This window comes from Belonocnema kinseyi, chromosome 10 (genome assembly GCF_010883055.1).
Source record: "Belonocnema kinseyi isolate 2016_QV_RU_SX_M_011 chromosome 10, B_treatae_v1, whole genome shotgun sequence".
Lineage (NCBI taxonomy): Eukaryota > Metazoa > Arthropoda > Insecta > Hymenoptera > Cynipidae > Belonocnema > Belonocnema kinseyi.
The window spans coordinates 95,551,140-95,563,673 of record NC_046666.1 but is presented as its reverse complement, the minus strand read 5'-3'; the positions used below and the strand labels follow the sequence as shown (position 1 = coordinate 95,563,673).

The 12,534-nt window shown below is 32.3% G+C and overlaps 1 protein-coding gene across 1 annotated transcript; it reads right to left on the bottom strand.

Moving 5' to 3' along the window:
- Window positions 1-6,571: 6,571 nt before the first annotated feature.
- LOC117181267 (zinc finger MYM-type protein 1-like) lies at window positions 6,572-7,705 on the bottom strand. Its single transcript, XM_033373831.1, has 2 exons — window positions 7,623-7,705; window positions 6,572-7,541 (listed from the first exon to the last, which is right to left on the bottom strand). The coding sequence occupies exons 1-2, from the start codon at window positions 7,703-7,705 to the stop codon at window positions 6,572-6,574; spliced, it is 1,053 nt and encodes a 350-aa protein (XP_033229722.1).
- Window positions 7,706-12,534: the final 4,829 nt, after the last annotated feature.

Sequence of the window (12,534 nt, the reverse complement as noted above, 5' to 3'; positions counted from 1 at the left end):
TATAGAATACTTTTGAGCGTTAAACAAGAAAATAAATATTTTACATGAAAAAAAAATTTGGTGGCAAATTTTGTGTGGAATCCCCCATGTAGTTAATACATATTGAACCAAATTATATTCAATTCCCACTATGTATCATTGTTCCGCATCTAGAATTCCTTTATTTGTTGCCTCAACATTTATTCTGACTTTTTGTTTTTCATGTTATCGGCGAAAATGATTACAATTATCAGAGATTTCCGCATTTAACGTCGTCTAGACTGTGGTTTCCTCTTCACAATGAAGAACTTGACCGAATGTATGATGCACTGACGAATTTCTTCCAGGTCGATTATTAGATAGTTATTGTTCCCTCACTGAAAAACATCACCGTGTCCATATTTACCAGCGGGGATGCCCCTTTGTCCTAATGAGGCATAACATTGCAAACATAAAAATGTTATAGTTTTGCAATCAGCAAATTAAAAATATTGTATTTGCAATCTATGTTTTGTTGCGATCTAGAAGTTTTTACAATTTTGAGGTTCCCTCTATACTTTTGGTTATGACCATTTATGTTTTTAAAATAATCGCCCGATGCGCGGGCACATTCTCATTAGGTACTTCGCGCGCGATTCGCTTCTCTCGCAGGATTTAGCGCACTTTTCACGCGCACCTGTTGGTTCCTGCTTTCCCTGCTCGAGAATGTATTTACCTAGCACTGCGCGCTTGGTATTTTCATTTTCCCTGAATTTGAGCGCTGGTTTTTCAAAATTAAAGAATAAAGCACACACAACTGTAATTTGGTGAACACAGTCTTACCACGTATCTCGTGCTTCGCACTCGACATAATGAAAAATAAAAAATTCCATTTTGTGGACAAACTATGTAGAATACGAAAAAAGATGAATTAACGAAAATTGTTATGCCAAAAAACATCCACAATTTCGTCAGAAATCATTTCTTGATAGGATGCGTACTTTTTGTTTTATTCGTGAAAATTAACATTGAAAATAAAAAAATAAAAAAAAAAAATGTGTGGAAAAACGACATTCTGTACTTTTTACAGATTTAATAAAGCTCACTGATGAAGGCCACCATTGTGTGCCGAAATGTTTGAAACAACTTAATGAGTTTCAATTCACCTAATCTTAAGGCCAACAACTTACATAAAAAAATCTACTACTAAAAAATCTACTACTAAAAAATCTACTACTCTAAAAATCTAAATTCTGTTATTTATTTTTTAAAATGTCTTTAATAGAAAATTAACCTTTCTGATTGAAAATTAATCTTTTTTGTTAAAACTTCTACTGTTTGGTGTCAAATTCATCTGTTTTAGTTAAAATTTTTAATAATCTGGAGAAAATTTTTTCTAATTGAATATTAACTTTTATAAACTAAAAACTGAATTATTCTTTTTTTGCTTGAAATTTGATATTTTTTATTGAACCTTGATGTTTTTTAGTTGAAAATGGCACTATTGGTTTGAAAATTCATCTTTGTGATAAAGAAGAAAACTATTAAGTTGCACATTCCGTTTTTTTGTTTTGTTAAAAATTAAATTATCTAACTGAAAATTTAACTATCCCACTTATGGCGGAACACTGAAATTTGAAATTAAAAATTGATATTTTTGGGTTGAAAATTAAATTATTTGTTTCAAACATCATCTTTTTTTATATAAAATTGATCTTCTTGGTTGAAAATACATCTGTTTGCTTGAAAGTTCAACTGTGTATCATCGAACGCATCTATTTTAGTAAAATTTCAAATAATTTTTTGAAATTCAATTATTTGTTGTTAAATATTAATTCTTTTAACTAAAAATAAATTATCCTAGTTCTGGTTTTATATATTTATATTTTTAATTTAAAATTTATCCTTTTTGGTTGAAAACTCCACTATTTGTTTGAAAACTGATCTTTTTAATTATGATTCAAATATTTTGTTAAGAATTGATTAAAAATTCAACTTTACAATTTCAGGATGAAAAATTATATTCTGTATTAAAAATTAATTTTTTCATTTGAAAATTCGTCTTTTTGGTATAAAATTATTTTTCTTTGTTAAAATCTTGTTTATTGAGGATTCAACTATTTTCTTGATTTTTGTTTGTTTGTTAAAAATTAATATCCTTAAGGGAAATTTTCATTATATCATTTTTGGTTGAAAACTAATAGTTTTTTGTAGAGAATTAATGTTATGCGTAGAAAATTAATCTGTTTTTTATTATTCTTAACATAGATGTCCAAATTCGATTGTTTTGTCTTAGATCAGAAAAAAACGTCTTGCATAATTTACTATTAAACAATTTTAATCGCTGACATATTCTGCTAAATAATGTGTAGAAATTGTCTAATTTTAAGTGAATTCTATTTTATTTTAAATATTCTTTATAATATTGTTCTTGCATTGAAAATTAATTTAGTTAAAAATTCTATTATCCATTTAAAAACCAATTTTTAATGGAAAATTAATCTTTGTGATTCAGAATTCATTTTTTTTTTGTTAAAACTTTCACTATTCAGTGTCAAGTTTATCTGTTTTAATTAAAAAATGAAATAATCTGTAGAAAATTTCATTTTTTTGATTGAATATTAACTTTTATAAACTAAAAACTGAGTTATTCTATTTTTATATAAATTTTTTTTTATTGAAACTTCATCTTTTTAGTTAAAAATTATTTTATGGGTGAAAAATTAATCTGTTTTTTATTATTCTTAACATAGATGTATAAATTCGATTTTTTTGTCTTATATCAGAAAAACGTCTTGCATAATTGACTATAAAACAATTTCTAACGCTGAGAGATTTCGCTAAATAATGTGTAGAACCTGCCGGATTTTAAGTGAATTCTATCTAATTTTAAATAATTTCTATATTATTGTTGTTGGATTGAAAATTAACTTAATTGAAACATCTATTATTTGTTAAAAAAGATTTTTTTAAATAGAAAATTAATCTTTCTGATTGAAGATTTATATTTTTGTTAAATATTTTACTATTTGGTATAAAATTCACCTGTTTTGGTTCAAATTTTAAATAACCTGTAGAAAATTTCTCTTTTTTTTTATTGAATATTAACTTTTATAAGCTAAAAACTGAATTATTCTATTTTTGTTTGAAATTTGAAATTTTTTATTGAAACTTGATCTTTTTTAGTTAAAAATGGAACTATTTGTTTGAAAATTCCCGTATTTTGTTGAAAATTTGTGTTTTTTGTTAGAAATATAAAACTTCTCCCTTGAAAATTAATCTTCTCTATTGAGAATTCAACTATTTTGTTATAAGTTCTTTTTTAGTTGGTCAAAAACTAATTTCTTGACGACCATTGGGTGATAATGAAAGTGCCCGTGCATCCCTACAGTATGTATCTGTTGCTGGAGGTTTTCAAAATTGTGTTTTTATCAAATAAATATTGAGTATTTGGCAAAATTGTCGGCAGATATGAAGTTCCGATACATCCATAAAACTGAACATAATTCATTCAATCCCACATTTCTTAAACCATATATTATTTAAAAGCATATAAAACATTGGAAGCCTATAAATTTTATGCAGCTGTTTTGTGGTGAATGTGAAGTGCAAGGATTTTAATGGTACTTTTCTGATATTGAGTAAAGTTAGTGTGATACTGAGTAACGTTAGTATAACATTGGTGCATTTTTAGTTATAAGTTAATGTTTTAGTTATTATTTGTATTCAATATAAACATTAATATTAAGTATTATTCCTGTGAAGCGTGGAATTTGTTATAAAATTTCATTGCTGATATAAAAAGCGGTAGCAACTCATTAAGATTTTGAGGTTAATATCACATTTTGCAATTCAAGAGCGAACTGATCGCAGTTAAAAAATTTACTAAAAAAGCGTAGGATAAATACATAAAAAGCTATTTTTTATTTTAATCCTAATTAGAATAGTTTCTGTTATTTCACCAAAAATTTTACAAATTTGAATGAAAGTCAGGTTTCAGTGTCACTCAGACGATACATAACCATTGCAACGCTTAATTTAATGACGAAGAAGACTAAATTTACTTCGAATCGTTCAATAGCTTTTATTATTTTATTTTTACGTACACCGAGAATTATAAACTTTAAAAATCCCCCACCCCTGCCCCATGCGGCATTTTGCTCAATTAGTTTTCATTATTATTCCCCGTTTCCAATCTTAAAACTAAAAGCGAAATCTTAAACCAGCCCAAGTTTACTAGCTTTTTTTTTATTTTAACATAAAAAAAAAGCTAGTGAAAGATTCGAAGTAAATTTGTCTTGTCCGTCTTTAAATTAAGCATTGCAATGATTATGTATCGTCTAAATAAATAATTTTTCTTAGATCATTTTTATTTTTCGAAACTTGTATCATTTTTTCACAACAATTTTTTTTAGATTTTCAATGTTATTCTTCGCGAATAAAACAAAAAGTTCGCGTCCTATCAAGAAGTGATTATTAACGAATTTGTAGATCTTTTTTGAGATCACAATTTTTGTTGATTCATCTACTTTCGTATCCTGCATAGTTTGATCACAAAATGGGATTTTTCATTTCTCATTATTTTTGTGCAATAAAAATAAAAATTTTCGATTTTACAAGAAAACCCAAAAAGTTTTTATGATAATATTGCAGGGCTTTTAAAAAGCAATATTTTTATTTACTTGACTTTTTTTCATATCGTACGTTATTTGGGTTAAAATTTTGATTTTCGATTGATTTAAAAAATTTTGAAAATGCTATAACTCTGAGAATTCTTTTTTTTTGTATAAAACAGTTATCGGGATAAATGGTTTCGCTTTCTGAGTACTATTCTCTGTAAGATTGATATTTTATCCAATATAAATAAAATTGATAATAAAGTTTCTTAAGTATAGTCTCAACATACTTGTTCTCTGTCATTCTTTTAATGGTTGTAATTTCGTTTTCTGAGTCTTGTCGATTTTTCGTTGTGTATTTTTATGCTAAAAAATTTTAAACCATACATTATAAGGATAATTTCATTAAATTCAAACATCGAAACTTTAAGGGGCCATCAGTTTTATAATCAACTCATCAAGCACTTGACCTAGTCCGCGGCTAATGTAGAAAATACCGGGGTAAATTTTGATACTTTTGAAAATTTTGAGAACGCAGCTATGTTCATACGTTATAGTTTCACACTTGAAGTATTCTTCTTTTGAGAAAAAAAAATCTTCTTTCGAGTATATAACAAATGAGCTGTAACAAAACAGAGCCCGCTATTTTTCTGTGGAGTTTAATCAAGCACATAATAATGAATTAATTTTAGTTGCACGAAATATCATATTAGGGATACTGCATACATCAGATCACTTAACTGCGTTTAAAGCATGCTTCAGTGGCTGATGATACCAACCTACACAGCCCCCTGTAGAAATATTTGCCGAAAAAATTCGAATTTAAACCAAAAATGCTTTAGCCCGAGGTTTTTCTTTTTTAATAATTAATAGTATTCGTTCGACAGCACAGAATCCGCCAAATGACGATCGGCGAAAATTTTAGCGCAATTTTGTGTATATAAAACATACCTGGTAAAAAGATAATTTTTCGAAGTCAAAGTCATCTGCATCAAGCTCAATTTTAATAGAATTGCACTTTTCGAGCTTTGATTGCAGCAAACTCAGGTACGAGTTCTTTGTAGTCCAAATTTTCACCAAGTTTGTGCTCAATTGAAATAATTGCTAAGTCCACCAAACGCATTTCGCTCATCGTAGATCTTAAGTGGGTTTTAATTAATGAGCATCAATATCCTTTAGATCTTGGTGAGTTAAAAAAGTTTCCAATTTTGTGCAATTATCAAGTAAAACAGTTAGTGGGATATGTTTCAACGCACTTATGTCGTACAGAAAAGAGAAGTGTGAATTGTGAGCTTGTAATTGATCAAATCGCTCTTTTATGGAAGATATTGTCACATCCAGTGTTTAAAAAAGAAACCTACTATGACTCTTGTTTTAGGATCCTGTACTGCTTGATCTTCTGACTCATAATCGAATTGTCTTTGCTGCCGCCGTGGTCGAACGTTTTGAGCACTTTTGAAATCCGAATCAACGCCTAGTATTTCTGCAAGTTCTTTAGCATCAGTTATAGTACTTGTAAACCCGTCGTCACTTCTATACGATTCTAAGTACTTTTAAACTCCTTTTAGTTCATAGATAGCACTTGATAAATTGGTATCAACGCTTTGAAGCAATTTGCTTGCAACATTTATGTGATTCAAAATATCATGCCATGTTATTAGACAACACAGAAATTTAAAATCAGAAATAGCTGACGCCAAGCGCTCAGCTTCATATCTGACCATTGCATCAAAAGATTCATTGCTTGAAATATCCAGTAAGGCATCATATATCGCACCTATTTGGTATCTTATTGGACAAATCGCATCAATTCGACTTTCCCACCTTGTCGTACTCAATGGCTTCACTGTTAAAGAAGGTATATACTTCTTTAAAACATCCCACCTCAAAGGTGATGCTGAAAAAACTTATTTCACTGATGCGTTGCTGAACTCCAGCATCCTTTCCTTTCATAATCGATCCGTTGTTGTATCCTTACCCCCTTAAATTATCAATTGTCAAGCCATTTTTTCCAGTTCGTCTAGGATGACTTCAGTAAGCGCTGCACCCGTAGTTCTAGTTACTGGTACATACCCAAGAAAATATTCTCGAATTTCCACAGGACTTTTTGTAATATTCACGCAACGTATTATAAAAGTCATTTGCTCTATGTGGCTGACATCTGAAGTACAAACAACAATAATACCATAATATTTGGCATTTTTTACAATATTCAATATTGTCTGCTTGATTTTATTCGCCAGTAAATGTATAATTTCATTTTGAATATCTTTGCTGAGATAATGCTGTTGCCTGCGACCATCTTTAATTTTTAAAAGGTACTCGGATATAACAGTATCAAACTTTGAAAGTAGCTCAACTAGTTTCAAAAAATTTCCATTGTTGTGAAGATATAATTTGTCCGATTTACCTCTAAGTGCCAAACATTGTTGTGCCAAAAAATGTATGATTGCTAGAAGCCGCTCTAACACATTTTGCCAATATCGCGCTTCAGCATCCAACATGCGTTGATGATTAGCATCGATTGTCTTGTTTGTCGTCACTCTCAATGGTAATTCAGTCCACTGTTTATGGGCACTTAAATGTGCTTTGCTCTTTTCGCGTGAGCTGAGTCTTTCACCGATATGATTCCAACCATTGCAACCACCCGAAGTTAAAGCGCTTTGAATGGTGGTAAAAAGTTTACAATAAAAGCAAAACACCGCATCTGCGCTTTTTGAGTAAATGAGCCATGATCTTAAAATTATTTCCCACTTTAAAGGGTCTCGAGAAATCTCCGTACTGGTAGAATTCAAATCCAGATTCGAAATTGCAACCGTTTCCTCTTCCTCTGTTATCTCGACTTTTGTTACTATTAAAGCTGCGTCGCTATCTAATGATCCATCATGCAACCCGCTTTCAAAATATTTGTCTTGACAAGTTGAAGTCGATGGCGATGAAATTTTTTCATTAGTACTAACTCTATCACTAGTATCAACAGTAATATTATTACTAATATTACTAATATTATACTATTTTACTGTCGAAATGAACCACGAAGTCACGAACTTATTCTGCGTGAGTAATAGGTGTTTATAAACACCGCCGGACCGGCGACGTTTTATAAACACTTTTAACATTGAGCGAGGCATCGAGTCTAAATACTTGGAAATGTCATTTGGAAAAATATTCGACTAATAAGCATTATTCTATTAAACTTAAACTTTTACAGAAATTTATCAAATATAAAACTTTGGTGAAATTCCATTTTTCTAGTTGACAGCAATAGTAATATTGAAGCTGTTGAAAAATTAGTACATTTAAAAAGCTGCTTAGAGGATGAAGGATCCGATTTGATTGCGTCTATTGAAACTTCGACCGAAAATTATAAAGTAGCTTGGAACTTACTGCAAGATAGGTACGACAATAAAAAGGTCATGATTGAAAGTCACGTCAAATCAATCCTCGATCTACAGCCTGTGTCGAAGGAATCGTCGGTCCGCACGTTTCTCGATCAGTTACAGAAATACATTAGAGCGCTTCGCGCGTTAGGCGAATCGGTTGATAGTTGGGACACGTTATTAATCATGATCATGAAAGATAAACTCTCATATCAGCTTCGCGAAAAGTGGAAAGATTTGACAAGTGAATCCACAGTCCCCACGATAAAACAATTTTTAGAATTCTTGCAACGTTGAGCTCAATTTGGCGAAATTAAATTAACTCAATCGCCGTTCAGATCACAATCTAAATCGGAACCGAAGTCAGATACAAGGTACGATAATAAACGCAATTATCAAATTAATAAAAAGTCGCATCCGCAACATGCTTTTCTCGCAAATTCCAGCAAGATCCGTTGCTATGACTGTTAAGGTGGGAACAGTATTTATTTATGTGAAAGCTTTCTAAAACTATCTCTTAAAGAGCGCATTGACTTCGTTAAAAGGTCGTCTCTTTGCTGTAATTGTCTTCACCCCAATCATCAGCTCAGCGATTGTCGTGGTGGGCCCTGCAGACAATGTGGAAAGCGCTACAATTCACTGCTTCACACCGACTCTGAGAAAACCGAGAATTCCGATAAAATTAACTGCAAGCTTCCTATTCAGAATACGCACGTTCGGACAGCGTCGGATGATCTCTTGTCAACCGCCCTCGTCGATATCTTTGACAGCCAAGGCAAACCTCATACGTGCCAGGTGATGTTAGATAACGGATCTCAATCCAATTTTTTGTTTGAAAAAATGGCACGTCTCCTAACATTATCGACGAGGACTGAGGACATCCCAGTAAAAGGATTAAGTTCCATGTCCACAGGTATAAAAGCTTCCGCAACCGCGCGTATACGATCGCGCTTTAACCGGTTTGAGAAAAGGGTCACATTCCTACTCGTACCAGAGGTTTCTAATCCTTTACCCGCGGTCTACATTGATCGAAAATCACTTCAAGTTCCAACGAATATACGACTAGCGGTCCCTGAATTTCACAGGCCATCAGAAGTTGATGCCTTATTAGGCGTTAAACTTTTCTATAAACTTTTGTGTGTAGGCCAAATAAAAATAAAGGGTCAAGAAGCCGTATTACAGAAAACGCACTTAGGTTGGATAGTTGCAGGTGAAGTCAAGCTGAATTGCGACAGATCACAGCAGGTAACATGTAATTACATTCAAACAGCAAATCCGTATGAAGCCGATGAGCTTACTCGATTCGAACTCATGTCCCTTGATTCTTCCGACACAATTAAAACTTTGGGACTCAATTGGAATTCAGGCGAGGATGAAATTATCTATAAAATAGCAGAAAATACAGAAAAACCAAAGTCTCAAATGACTAAGCGTACATTACTTGCAGAAATTGCACGGTTATTTGATCGATTAGGCTTATTAGGTCCCATTATTGTATATGCGAAAATGATGATCCAAACTCTCTGGGAACTGCAACTAACGTGGGATGAGTCCATCCCACAAGAAGCTGAGTCAGTGTGGCTTGAATTTAAAGGTCAATTACCTTTATTAAATACTCTTAAATTTGATCGATGCACCGTCGCATTTGACTCAACTGAAATTCAATTGCACGGGTTCGCCGACGCAAGTGAAAAGGGCTACGGAGCTTGCATTTACTTGCGCACCACAGATAAATGCGGTAATTACCACGTGGCTCTCGTAGGCTCCAAGTCCCGTGTCGCGCCAGTGCAAACGGTGACACTTCCTCGATTGGAATTATGTGCCGCTCTCTTACTGTCTGAATTCTATGCCGCTGTTGTACAATCTCTACAGCATTTGAAATTTAGTAGGACTGTATTTTGGTCAGATTCCACAATCAGTCTTCACTGGATTCAAACGTCTCCACACATATTAAAAACATTCGTATCAAACCGCGTAGCTCAGATTCAGGAACTTACTCAGCCTCACGAGTGGAAGCACGTACCTACTCACGATAATCCTGCTGACTTCTCTTCTTGAAGTCAATTACCGAAAGACTTTCTAATTAACAATATTTGGCAACACGGACTTCATTGGCTAAGTCAAGATGACGGTTTCTGACCTGAAATGTCGATTGCGCCAATCAACATTCCCGAAAAACGCAACGTTCGTCTTCCACAGGTTTCAATGAAATTAACGTTGAAAAAATCAGATTTCTTTCAGGATTTTAATTCATTTGGCCACTTCATTCGCGTGATCGCTTACTGTCACAGGTTTCGGTACAATGCCAATCCAAAGAATTTAATCAAATCTGAACTCTCGAGAACTTTATATTCTTTTTGAAGCTGATTCTTTGTCCATCGCACGTTCAGCAATATAAGGAGGTAAATTCTAAAATTTCTCTCTCTTTACTCTTTGTTACTTTCATATTTTTGCCAGATTGCATTTATAACTTAAGCCTGTTTACCAAGCCGCCTAAACTGTCTAATTGCCGACCCTACCGTAAACTGTACCGCCGCATCGCCTTTAGAATATTTTCCAAATTTGGCTTGCAAATGTTGTAACTTTCCAAATTTCTACGTCACAAATTGGGTGTGTCCAAGTCTCCTACCTCCACTTTCCTCAGCCAATAGACCATAAGTACCCTCACTGACCTAGCATTCCTTCTTCAAAAATTGTACTTCGAATAGATCACTCTGTAAAATTGCAACCAGATACAATTGAACTTCCGCAAGATACATTTTGATTCCGCCGTGTACAGATGAAATTTTTCGGGTGTAAATAACAAGTCCTATCTACTCTTGTCTGCATTAAGAGTGATAATTCTTATTCTTGTTCCCCATTTTTCTGTTTAGAAATAAATATTGTTTCAAGTTACTGAAAGGTGCGTGTTTTTACTGAACTATTATCACAAAATAATTTTATAATTACGTTTTTAATTTTTTTCTGCATGTTTTGCCTCGACCACAAAACATTGTTTACATTCTCATCAGAGAAGGTATTAGATTTGTGTAAAATTTGAGCCCCCCCCCATTTTTGTCAAATGTCCACGTTTTGAGACCCCCTGAATCCGAAAAAAGGGTTTTTACGAATGTTTCTGCCTGTCTGTCTGTTTGTATGTCTCTGTATGCCTGTCTGTATGTCTCTGTATGTCTCTGTATGTTTGTCTATATGCCTGTATGTCTGCCTGTATACCTATCTGTATGTATTTTCGTATGCCTGTCTGTGTGCACGATAACTTTTGAAAAAATAAATCTGTTAGATTGGCCTTTGGTATACTGGTTTAGTATCCTAAAGTTCAAGTTCGTTAGGTATATTATAAAAATACATTATCGAGCGCGAAGTGTGAAAAATAACTGTCGCGCGCTTAGACGCGCTCAAACTTGTGAGCGAATCGAGCCGCGCGACTAGAATGTGCCCGCTAAGCGGGCAGGTTTTTAAATTGATTTTTTACTAATTTTTCCTTTGTTAGAAAATGCTCAATTTTACGTTTTTTTCAGTGATCAGCGATTTTCAACAATCAGATGCAAAAAATTATGGTGTTATTATGGCGAAACAATGTTTCATATTTTTTATTGCTGAAAAAAACGTTAAAAATGACCATTTTTGAACGCTGGAAACATCACTAAAAAATTTTTTGTTTCGAAAGAAACAAAATTACACTATGTTTCTTTCATTGAAGCTAAAGAAATTTCGAATTCGACATATTCAACCCTTTTCAAAAATGTGTGCATAGGACTTAATAAAAAAAACATGTTTTTTGGCTATTTTCAAAAAGTTCTTAGTCAAGTAAAAATTTCTGTTGCAATTCATAATTTGTTATTATTATTCACTAGCAAAAACTATACATAAAAAAGTCTGCCATAATTTTCGAAGCAATAGGGAAATTTTTTTGAATTTAAAAAAATTTGAATTTTCAAATAAAAAAAGGGAACAGAAGACATTAACCGATTTCAAAATCTAAATCTAAATTCTGGGAATTCTTGAATTTCTTAAATTCTCTAAAATCCCTAAATTTCTTGGATTCTCTGAATTTGTTGAATTCCCCAAGTTTCTGCAATTCTATGAGTTCATTGAATTCCCTGAATTCCTGGGATTACCTGAATTCCTTGTAGTTTTAAAATTCTATGAATTTTCCGAATTCCTTGAATATTCATGACCTTGAAGTTTGCTGCAGATATGGATTTAAAAGTTGTGTAATTAATTTAAAAAGAAAGTAACAATCGAATCAAAAAAATAAAAACACATCTTAATTCGCTTTTCGAAAAATATCGATGCGTGTTTTTTGGCATTTTGTTTGAACAATTGCTTAAACAATTACGTCACTGTTTATAGTTCTGCAATTGTTATAAACAAAATAATTGCTGGATTGAAAAATGAACAAAACCATTGCATTCCTGTAGAAAATATCTCGATGCGGTTTTTTGCAAGTATCTTAAAAAAAATACAGCATTTTTTTAGCGTACTTTTGCTGATTGCCCGTGGATATGGATATTTGTTGTCTTTGCAAATTGCTTTGCAGATCTGTTTCAAATTAAATTATAAAAAATAAGTGTCCTTAC